Raw genomic sequence first — 12634 nt, 5'->3', positions numbered from 1 at the left:
AAACCCACAGGTAAACAGTAATATGCCCATCTGAATAAGGCCTGAATCAGGGTGTCTTAAACTCAAGCATTGACATAGCATAGATTGTGCATAGTCATCTCTAGGGGTAGAAAGATGGTGTCACCGCCCAAATGTACTGGCCCTTTATCTGGGGGGGGAGGGCAACATACAAACACAGTTCTCCGTATCTCTGTCATGCAATGAACTGTATGATGACTGTAGGGAGTGATTCACGTTCAGTCTTCTACTTGATACAGAACATAATAGACATCACTGGAGCTTAGGAAGTTGAGAAAAACAATTCTAGACACCAGGTATTACCTCCTAGCCTAGACCACCAGGAAAGCAGGCATTAACCTGCTCACTACATTAGACAACAAGGGAACAGGTATTAATCCCTCCACCTTACTAGACCACCATGGAAGCAAGCATTCATCTCTCCACTACTCTAGACCAGAAGAGAAGCAAGCATTAATCTCTTCACTACCCTAGACCACCATGGAAGCAAGCATTCATCTCTCCACTACTCTAGACCAGCAGAGAAGCAAGCATTAATCTCTTCACTACCCTAGACCACCATGGAAGCAAGCATTAATCTCTCCACTATCAAAGACCACCAGGGAAGCAAGCATTAATCTCTCCACTACCCTAGACCACCATGGAAGCAAGCATTAATCTCTCCACTACCCTAGACCACCATGGAAGCAAGCATTAATCTCTCCACTATCAAAGACCACCAGGGAAGCAAGCATTAATCTCTCCACTACCCTAGACCACCATGGAAGCAAGCATTAATCTCTCCACTACCCTAGACCACCATGGAAGCAAGCATTAATCTCTCCACTATCAAATACCACCAGGGAAGCAAGCATTAATCTCTCCACTACCCTAGACCACCATGGAAGCAAGCATTAATCTCTCCACTATCAAAGACCACAATGGAAGCAAGCATTAATCTCTCCACTACCCTTGACCACTGGGGAAGCAGGCATTATTCTATCCACTACCCTAGACCACAATGGAAGCAAGCATTAATCTCTCAACTACCCAAGACCAGCAGAGAAGTAATCATTAAACTCTCCAATACCCTAGACCAACATGGAAGCAAGCATTAATCTCTCCACTACTCTAGACCACCAGGGAAGCAGGCCTTTTTTTTTTCTCCACTACCATAGACCACCCAGGAAGCAAGCATTAATCTCTCCACTACCCTAGACCACCATGGAAGCAAGTATTAATCTCTCCACTACCCTAGACCAGCAGGGAAGCAAGTATTCATCTCTCAACTACTCTAGATCACCAGGGAAGCATCAATATCTCTATACTTCCTAACATTTGAATGGATCCTGGCAAAAGGTAGAAGATAAGCATTACCTAACTTACCTTTAGGATGTTTTTTTTGCCTTCTCATGTCTACTGAGGTCCATTCCAACTTTTAATTTGAAAACAAAATGCAGAAGAGCAGATATTTCACATGTGGTATGTATCCGGCCTTATTCAGTCACCATATTAAAGTATTAATCATTGTATTCTTTGGTCAATGAAGTTAAGAAAAATGTTAAATTACCTAGTTAAAAAACGTGTAATGTGCATTGGTGGTGTGTGCTTTTTGGATGTCTGCCCTGATAGTTGAATTCTCTAGAAACGGCCCTGACATTGTGCTTTGGCTTTGCGTCACAATATAAATGAATAGACCATGACATTGAAAAATGGTTTCTGCTGAGCATAGACGCTCAAGTTGTGAATTTATTGTGTACTCCAAGCCTTACTTTTTCTTATTAAATTTTAACTATATATTATGTAATCAAACTTTATTAAGATTTTTCATGGGTCAGACACCACACTGTATCATTGTATTGACTCCAGTAGTTATTTGTTTTTACTACTTCTTTGTCATTACCCTGCCAAGTGACCTCACTGGAAATTGGGCATAGAACGGAATTATATACACCAAAATGTGTTAGGAGTCATTTGAGAATATTAAATTGTTTCTGGGCAAAATTCCAGCTCTAAAAATCCCTGATTTTGCTTTAGCTGCAGTCTTCTGTGAAAACACGTAAACAGCTGAAAAATAGGACATGTCCTATCTGTTGCAGAGGCTTTCTACGGCAAATATACGGGAAGGTGTCCGTGGTCAATAGAAATGAATGTGACCAATAGAAATGTTTGTGTTCGTAATTGCGGACAGTAATTATGTTACGCAATTATGGACGAAATCTACAGTCGTGTGCATGAGCGCTTAGCCGGTAGGAAAATAAAGCCTACCAATGTAAGTTTTAGTTTAATAACTTTTTTAAAATACTAATACTATAGAGTGATTAAAAAATAATTGAAGTCAAGGATGGCTAGGAAATCTTTCACCTAATAGGTAAAAAAACATATAGACTTCTTAGCTGGACATGAGAAGGTTAACAGATCAGTGCAAGTTCCATATTTCTAAAATACGTAGTAGCAGAGTAACCAGGATCTAATCAGGGCTGGTTTTAGGTTGTTTGGTGCCCCGGGCAGCACCTTCTATTGATGCCCACACCCCCTCCATATGGTGCACAATATAGTGCCCAAATTATACACATACTACCACCATATAATGCCAAGATAATACTGAAATACACAGGCCACATAAAATGATTTTATAGTGTACAAATAACACTGCCCAATCGTTAAATTATGAAGCTGAGATCCATAGTTTCAGGAACCAAATGTGGGGGTGCAAGCTCCAGGTACCCAGTTCAACAGGGCCAATGACGCACCCTTGAGTATTGACAAGCTCCTAAAGCCAGCTCTGGATCTAATCATTTAGAGAGAGGATTAGATAGGGCCTATGTCACATCTATATCCACACCGATCTATACTGCTGACCAAAATGAGCATATTGATATGCCCTTTGTTCGTTTTTTTCTCATGTCTATGTTACTGTATGTATTTCTGCCACACGGTGCTTCTCTATGCAGTCAGATAAAGGGCCACAGACATTGTAGGCATGGTGAATGCCTCAACGTGATTATTTTCAACCATTGGTTTGGAGTTGACTTTACAATTCTAGCTCTCAAGGGGCAACTAAAGACCAAAGGCGTTCATGAACTTGGATGCAACTCAATGCACTTCTGTAGACTATAGCTGTGGCTCAATTAAAGAAAGTCCCACTACTGAAAGTCTTCATAGCCCCAGCCTGAAATCTATATGGTGTAATTGGTCAAAACTCCTAAGTTTGAAATAGAGCTACAGCATGGAGTGTATACCTATCCATCTCCATTGATTGCTTTAGGATTCACCCAAAGTAGTTACATATTTAGTATGGTTGAAAAAAGACACATGTCCATCAAGTTCAACCAAGCAATGGGAAAGGGAAGGGAACAATTTCTACACATAGGAGCTAATATTTTTCTGTTCTAGGAAATTATCTTTGACTTTTTTAAAACCATCTACTGTCCCTGCTGTGATGGCTCCTGCGGTAGACTATTCCATAGATTCACAGTTCTCACAGTAAAGAAGACTTGTTGCCTCTGCAGATTGAACCTTTTTTTCTCCAGACAGAGGGAGTGCCCGCTTGTTTTTTTCAGGGGATTTTACAAGGAACAGGATTTCACCATATATTTTGTATGTGCCATTCATATATTTATATAAGTTAATCATGTCCCCCATTAGTCGTCTCTTTTCAAGGCTAAATAGGTTTAATTCTTTTAATCTTTCCTCATAACTTAGATTCTCCATGCCCTTTATTAGCTTCGTTGCTCTTCTTTGTATTTTTCATCCTTTTTATGAACTGGAGCCCAGAACTGAACTGCATATTATAGATGAGGCCTCACTAATGCTTTGTAAAGTGGTAATATTATATCCCTGTCCCGCGAGTCCATGCCTCTTTTAATACACGACAATATCTTGCTGGCCTTTGAAGCAGCTGATTGACACTGCATGCTGTTATTTAGTTTATGATCTACAAGTACACCCAGATCCTTCTCAACAAGTGACTCCCCCAGTGTAGCACCCCCTAGGACATATGATGCATGCAGGTTGTTGGTACCCTGGTGCATAACTTTACATTTATCTACATTAAACCTCATTTTCCGAGGGGATGCCCAAACACTCAGTGTGTCCAAATCAGCTTGCAATTCACGAACATCTTCCATAGACTGAACTATATTACATAGCTTGGTGTCATCTGCAAAAATAGAAATAATGCTATTAATCCCATCCTCTATATCATTAATAAATAAGTTGAATAATAGTGGTCCCAGCACATAACCCTCTATTTTTATTTTGCTGTTTTACTCATGGATCGCATATCTTCACAATGTAAAATGGCTGCATAAGCATTACTCTTGTTTGCATGAAAAAGGCTAAAAAGTTGTCACTGTCCTGTTCTTTCACTCACTGAAAAGCAATATGATCTTGAATAAACCCTTAACGTTTCATCACCAAAAATGACTTTTTAACTGTTAAGATTAACGCACACGACCGTATAAGAAATACCGTACCAGATGGGATTTTGTAGAGATTATCAAACTGCACCTCTGAAATTATGGGTAGTGCTGTATTTTTTCTGTATGTTTCCATATGGTGTTTCTTAAGGGTACTATATTGTTCCGTATGAATTCTGTATGGGCACTTTATGATAATAAGGAAATAAACAGATAATTATTTTTTTTAACTATTTTTGTAAATTGTGGACTTGGGTATCTTAAACCTTCCAGAGGGGATTATTCTGAGAGTCCACCCTCCATCTCTACAGAACATGCACATATTCACTTTTAATTTTATAGTAATCGTTGTTGTCATCAATAAGGTTGAATAGGTTATTTTTAAAACAACCCATAAGAAATAAACCCTAGAGACAAAGGATTGCTTCCAAAGTCAGCTCCAAATGAGGTTGTCTTCTCCTGGTCCCTTAGGACACTGTTGCAATATTGAGTCAGACCCTGAGCCCATTAGATGATTCCTTGGTACTCTGATAGGCCGGGCCAATCCTGGTATTGTAGATATATACTAAATAGAACTGGAAAGTATCTCAAATATAGTTGTGTACATGAGACCTTAATCCTATGACTAGAACTTCTGAGAACAGAGGATCATTCATGGTAGCAAAAGTAGGTAAAGATCGCCTTTAAATATACTAGACCTTTTTGAAAGATTCCGTATTCGTTTTTGAAACCCGGACTTAAAAAAAATGTAATTGTCTTTATCTTACAAAACAATTCTTCTATAACCATGCATGACATTTTTGACCTTACATAAATTAATGTGCTAAAATGTTTGATTTTCAGCATTCATTTAACACATTTTAAGAATTTCAGGTGCCTAATTTATTGTTTAAATGCTCTTCAAAGGCCTTTCATGCTTTGCCTTTTAGATGTATTATTTAACAGGTTAATTGCGCTAAAATCCTTATTCTCATATATCTGTATAAGCTAATTAAGCTCAAAAGATTACCCTTGGAACAATTAATGAAACTTTTGGCAGCTATCTTTTCAGAAGTATTAATAATAAATAAATTGTCATGAAGGGGATATTTAGTAACTTGAGACCAGAATTCATTGTGGTACCTCGCATAATGTCATCAGTCAGGGTAATCATCTTGATATTAGAAAATAATTAAATGATAAGAGATCAAATTTGAATACAACAATTGAGAGTCAATGAGCTGAATAGCTAATGTTTCCTTTATACACAAGGTAGTATTGATTCTACGTCAACGGGGAAAATTCATGTTTTTCGTCTTTATATATATAAAGCTATAAATTAACACTAAGGCTTAAGTTTACCATATTGTTTAATTTTGCACATATTGTTTATATTGTAGAATATAATTTATTTTATTTCACATACATAGTGGGAAGCGATCATTAAAAATTACCAATTTTTTGTAGAGTGCTGGGTTAAATAACATCTCATAATTATCCCAGTCAAGATTACACTGAAACGTAGCACCTATATTATAAAGTCGGAGGCATATAACCCAGGATCATACCATTGATAATAGGTGATGAAAAAAAAGCTCAGTTCCTCCCTGTCCCTGCACAGGGACTACTGCGCATGCCACAGAGCATGCTCACTACACTTTTCCAAAGAAGTCAATAAAATATTTTCTGGCTTTTTTTCTGAGGTCTAAATGTCTGTTGTAAAGCAAATATCTGAAGCTGCAGCTTAGGCAAAATGGCTAATTCATAATGATGTAAGGAAAAGAAAAAAACACAATATTTCATGCAAGATTAGTTCTCTTTCAAACACTTTATTTTTGAGAATTTTTTTTCTGGTTATGGAAAAGCAAAGAGTTCAGATGTTACATGTAAGTGATTGAGATACTGGAACAGCACATTCACAGATTGAGCAAAAATAGTGTTATTTTTTTGCACAAATGGTGCAAAAATTTTCCACAAAATCACACAACAATGCTCAATAAAATTTAAAATAATGCAGAGATGTTGCAAACACTTTGTACCCTAAAACTCTTCTACAATACATGACTGATCTGATCTGTTGTTGGCTCTTTATAGTTCTTTGGGGTAAAAAATGTTGCTTGTGTTTCATAAAATTGGCACCCAGATGTGACTTATTAGGGCATGGCCAGACGTAGCGGATTTGCTCTGGAATTCCGCTGCGAACACTCCGCAGCGGACCCGTTTCTCCATTGCCTTCCACAGCTTTGTGGTTGGGTTTGTTTGCACGTTGCGGACAATTCCGCTGCGGAGCATAGGCTGCGGTGCGGAATTTGGTGTCCGCAGCATACAATGGTTGTTGCGGACGTGTGGCGGACTGGTTGCGGACTCATTGCGGAATTTCTCCATTGACTTCAATGGAGATTCAAAATTCCGCAATGAAGTCCGCAGATGTAATGTAGATGTAATGTGTGCTGCGGAGCATATTGGTTTTTTAACATGACATTTCTTCATTCTGGCTGGACCTATGTGTATTTCTCGGTCTACAGCCAGACTGACAAAGTCAATGGGGCTCCCGTAATTACGGGTGACTACGTGTGTGCACCCATAATTACGGGTGACTACCTGTGTGCACCCATAATTACGGGTGACTACGTGTGTGCACCCATAATTACGGGTGACTACTTGTGTGCACCCGTAATTACGGAAGCGTTGCTAGGCGACGTCAGTAAATAGTCACTGTCCAGGGTGCTGAAAGTGTTAAGCGATCGGCAGTAACTGTTTCAGCACCCTGGACAGTGACTACCGATCACAATATACATCAACCTGTAAAAAAAATAGAAGTTCATACTTACTGAGAACTCCCTGCTTCTTCCTCCAGTCCGGTTTCCCAGGATGACGTTTCAGTCTAAGTGACGGCTGCAGCCAATCATAGGCTGCAGCGGTCACATGGACTGCCGCGTCATCCAGGGAGGTCGGGCTGGATGCCGAAAGAGGGACGCGTCACCAAGACAACGGCCGGTAAGTATGAATTTATTTTACTTTCACTAGGGAAAGTGCTGGCCCTTCTCTCTATCCTGCACTGATAGAGAGAAGGGAAGTACTTTCACCTCAATATGCAGCGGCTAGTCCGCATCAATTTAATGCCCATTTTGGGCAGATCCGCAACAGAATCTGCCACGCAGATTCTGTGCGGCATTAATGCGGACAGTTGCGGAAGAAATCCGCCACGTCTGGGCATGCCCTTAAACCACACCCTCAAAGTTAAAATCATCATGTAAAAGAACAACAACACAAAGATTCTTTATCAATATGACACACATGCTTGCATACTTTGCAAATCTATATCTACTCTAGTATTTACAAATGTGCAATTTCTATGACATTCTATGAATTGTGCTAAACAGCAATACCAGGCACAGCCCATGGGCAAGAGTGGCGCTGTTTCTTTAAACAAAGCAGATTTTTTTCTAATCCCATGCAATCCTTTTAAAAAATACTGTAAATAACCTAAGAATTAATAAAGATATATAAAAGCTTTGCAAATCCCCAAAGTAAGTATAAGGTTGATCGCCCTCATCCTAGGATATCTGAATTCTATTGCTCATGCCTTGATTATTTTGGAAAACTATTTTTAAACTTATAGTGATTGACTTTTCTTTTTTTTTATATTGTATAAAGTATTATTGATCTTAGAGGAAAACAGATTCATGAAATAAATATTTTCTGCGTTACAGGAAGATATGGATCACAAGTATTATACATCTAGAATGTTTGGACCATTGGATTCTGCCAGTCGTGATTTATGGGTCAACATCGATCAAATGGAAAAAGAAAAAGTAAAGATTCATGGAATTCTTTCAAATACACATCGACAAGCGGCTGTAAGTAGTACATATAAATACTTCAGAGCTCTTCCAGTATATTGTCGGGGGTTGTCTAGTGCAGTAGTACACTCCAAATTATTTTGGGTAAATATAATTAAAGAGGTTGTCCAGTTCAGAAAACTCATTTTCAAATACTTTATTAAGGAATTGTGAGTTAATATAGGGGGTGGGGGGGGGGGGTTCCTGTTCAGGACCCTTATCTCTTGGCCAGAGTGCAGAGCGGATACAAAGAGCGTCTTTCACTCTGGAGGACCTGGTCATGCATGGTATTTATGGGGCTTCTGGTACTCCTATAGACGAGGCAGTTCTGGTCTCTTTTACTAAAGTAGATAATTGTATATACATTGTTGGTGCAATTTTAGCACGGACCACTTTTTCTACTATCCCTTTCGGAAATTTGCCAACCCTATACTGGGTATGATAATGGTCTACCTAGAAGTCTTGCAGTTTATGTTCCATATATTATACAGTATAACTATTACTTGTTAGAATATAAAGAAGGCAGTTTCTATATATCAGCAGTAAGTTCTTTATATTCCATTAACACTTACTCAGTTATTTTTGCCTAGAGTATAAAAATTGTGTTTTCTGCACCGGAAAATTAAATACCAGCCCAATGTGCAGATCTAATGTACAAAAATAAACTTAATGGGACTTAGTATAGTAATCATTTCTAAAAGGCAAGCTGTGTGTAATAGCCTGGTTCAAGCATTTCAGGGAGAGCGGATAATGTAAGAATTGGAAACTGCAGGTGATTAAGGTCAGAAACGACTTCCTTACACATTAGAGTGCCGTGACCTACTAACAACAGGGTCGCTAAAATGTGGACTGAAAAAAATATTCTTCCCCACTTGTTAAAGCACACCTTCTTCTTTATACACAGAGTAGGCAACCGTATTATAGGCTTTGTCGATATTCAGTCTTACAGCGTACCTAACCTTTTTAGACGGATGACTTTTAAGACAAAGCTGTGTGTACATGAAGAATAACACTAATTCTAACCATTATATGATTTGTATATGCATTTTTTTTAGCAGTTTTACCCTCTGCAGGCTCTCTCTTTTTCTCAATTTTCCATGAACTAGTGGGTGTAGCCTAAGTGCTATCATGTCTCCCATACACTGCACACAGAGAAGAGGAGAATCCAGCTCTCCTATCTCTATCACATATCTATCACATAGAAGCAGCAGTAGCATGGAGGACATTATACTGCAGTAATGAGCAGTGTAGCTGAGAATCCAGCACTGAGGTGAGATATAACACTTACTAGAAGCTGCAGTAGCATTGAGGAGATTATACAGCAGTAATGAACAGTGTAGCTGTAAATCCAGCACTGGTGTGAGATATAACACTTGCTACAGTAGCATGATAAAGATTATACAGCAGTAATAATCAGTGTAACTGTGAATCCAGCACTGAACTTATATATAACACTTACTAGAAATGTGTCTCTCTCTACCTCTCCTTCACTCTGCTTCTGCTCCGTCCTCCTCCTCATCTTTCCATAGACTTCTATGAAAAGCTGTAACCTGATTGCTCAGTGAACTGATGGTCCATCTCCTCTTGAGGAGATGGAAAAAAGCAGTAAATTTAGAGCGAGTTGACAGTTGGTAGGGGGGCTGATAATTTTTCTGTAATAACATGTTTTACAAAGTTTCTTATATTCGATTGTACTATTCATTTATGTGAAAGCTGTTGAAAAAACGTTGTGACTATTTAAGTACTGTATTAAAAAGAAAAAACTTAATTTTGATATTGATGTTGCATGTAGTTGCACTCCTACTGAGACAAGGCGAGGAGCTGAGCGCCTTCTTAGTTTGGAACCTGTAATATTGACATAGATACTTTATGAAATAAACTGGAAAATGCTATGGGCGCAATGTTTTTTTCATTTACCTAAAGGGGTTTTCCTACCTAAGATATTTATGGCATAATCACAGGATATGTTGACCACCGATCTTCCAGGTAAGGTTGCTGCTGACCACCACATCCATACTAAGTTTGCATAGAGGGATGGCAGCATTTGTCTTTCGCTCTCTCTATTCAAGTGTATAGGAGTTAAAGAAACACCCATAGACTTGAATAGAGAGACGGCCAGTTCTCCATTAAATTTCTGCTTGGATGCGGCAGTTGCCTGACATAGTGGGATCCCCATCTATCAGACATTTATGGCATATCCTGTGGATATGCCGTAGATGTCTTCGGTAAGAAAACCTCTTTGATTTAGGAGTCAGGCAGGTGCCACATAGATCTCTGTCCATTAAATTAACACATACTATGCCCAACTTCATGGGGAGATTTTCTATTTGCCATCATGTTTTTTCAATGTGGGAAGAAATCCAGAAAAAACTCTCATGACCATAAAAAATAATGTATGTTATCATGCCCAAAAAATGCCCCTATATAGTGCCCAAAACACAAAAAAGTACTAAAATAATAGCACAATATTGTTCATTATCGTTATTCATTATTAAACCAGGTATTGGTACTTTTGGCGGTGTGGGCAGGTGCCAAGTCCTGCTGGAAAATGAAATCGACATTTCCATAAAGCTTGTCAGCAGAGGGAAGCATGAAGTGCTGGGAAATGTCCTGCTAGACGCTGCGCTGACTCTGGACTTGATACAACACAGTGGACCAACACCAGCAGATGACACGGCATCCAAACCATCACTGACTGTGGAAACTTCACACTGGACCGCAAGACACTTGGATTGATGCCTCTCCACTCTTCCTCCAGCCTCTGGGACCGAGATTTCCAAATTAAATGCAAAATTTACTTTCATCTGAAAACAGGACTTTGAACCACTGAGCAGCAGTGCTGGTCCACTGTGTTATATCAAGTCCAGAGTCAGCGCAGCGTCTAGCAGGAAATTTTCCAGCACTAGTGAATAAAAGTCGCCAACACTCTGCTGACAACTGCAGAGCTCCAAACCTCCTGCCATTACCATTCGTACAAAAACTGTGCACCGGGAGGCCTGGGTTTCCATGGGCGACCAGCTACATGCCAGTATTACATCACCACGCACAATTCCCAGCGTCGGATGGAGTGGTGTAAAGCTGCCGCCACTGGACTCTGGAGCAGTGGAAACATGTTCTGTGGAGTGATGAATCACGCTTCTCTATCTGGCAGTCTGATGGACGAGTCTGGGTTTAGTGAATGCCAGGGGACAGTTACCTGCCTGACTATAACACAACGCACAATGCAGAGTCCAGAGTCAACGCAGCCGTCCACCAGGACATTTTTGAGCAGTTCATGCTCCCCTCTGCTGACAAGCTTTAAGGAGATGCTGATTTCATTTTCCTGCAGGACTTGGCACCTGCCCACACTGCCAAAAAAGTACCAATACCTGGTGTAATAACCACAGTATCAATGTGCTTGATTGGCCATAAAATTTGCCTGACCTAAACCCCATAGAGAACCTATAGGGTATTGTCAAGAGGAAGATGAGAGTCCTCAGACCCAACAATGCGGACGAGCTGAAGGCCGCTATCAAAGCAACCTGGGCTTCCATAATACCTCAGCAGTGCCACAGGCTGATCGCCTCCATGCCACGCCGCATTGCTGCAGTAATTCATGCAAAAGGAGCCCCGACAAAGTATTGAGGGCATACACTGTACATACTTTTCAGTAGGCCATCATTTCGGTATTAAAAATCATATGTGAAATTGGGCTAATTTTCAGAGACACTAAATTTTGGGTTTTCCTTAACTGTTACCTTAAAGAGGCTCTGTCACCAGATTTTGCAACCCCTATCTGCTATTGCAGCAGATAGGCGCTGCAATGTAGATTACAGTAACGTTTTTATTTTTTAAAAACGAGCATTTTTGGCCAAGTTATGACCATTTTTGTATTTATGCAAATGAGGCTTGCAAAAGTCCAAGTGGGCGTGTTTAAAGTAAAAGTCCAACTGGGCGTGTATTATGTGCGTACATCGGGGCGTGTTTACTACTTTTACTAGCTGGGCGTTCTGACGAGAAGTATCATCCACTTCTCTTCAGAACGCCCAGCTTCTGGCAGTGCAGACACACAGCGTGTTCTCGAGAGATCACGCTGTGACGTCACTCACTTCCTGCCCCAGGTCCTGCATCGTGTCGGCCACATCGGCACCAGAGGCTACAGTTGAACACGGCTGTGTCTGCACTGCCAGAAGCTGGGCGTTCTGAAGAGAAGTGGATGATACTTCTCGTCAGAACGCCCAGCTAGTAAAAGTATTAAAAACGCCCCGATGTACGCACATAATACACGCCCACTTGGACTTTTACTTTAAACACGCCCACTTGGACTTTTGCAAGCCTCATTTGCATAAATACAAAAATGGTCATAACTTGGCCAAAAATGCTCGTTTTTTAAAAATAAAAACGTTACTGTAATCT

General features: G+C 39.9%; 1 protein-coding gene across 1 annotated transcript in view; it reads left to right on the top strand.

The window, feature by feature from the left end:
• Window positions 1–12634, top strand: part of PLXDC2 (plexin domain containing 2) — a 419557-nt gene that overhangs the window by 210957 nt on the left and 195966 nt on the right. Inside the window, exon 3 of the mRNA XM_075827580.1 lies at window positions 8111–8257. Within this exon, the coding sequence (XP_075683695.1) occupies window positions 8111–8257 (147 nt within the window). The remainder of the gene's footprint in view (window positions 1–8110; window positions 8258–12634) is intronic.

Source organism: Rhinoderma darwinii, chromosome 5, assembly GCF_050947455.1.
Source record: "Rhinoderma darwinii isolate aRhiDar2 chromosome 5, aRhiDar2.hap1, whole genome shotgun sequence".
Lineage (NCBI taxonomy): Eukaryota > Metazoa > Chordata > Amphibia > Anura > Rhinodermatidae > Rhinoderma > Rhinoderma darwinii.
Note: the sequence above shows the minus strand (reverse complement) of the source record. Positions and strands in the feature narration are given on the sequence as shown.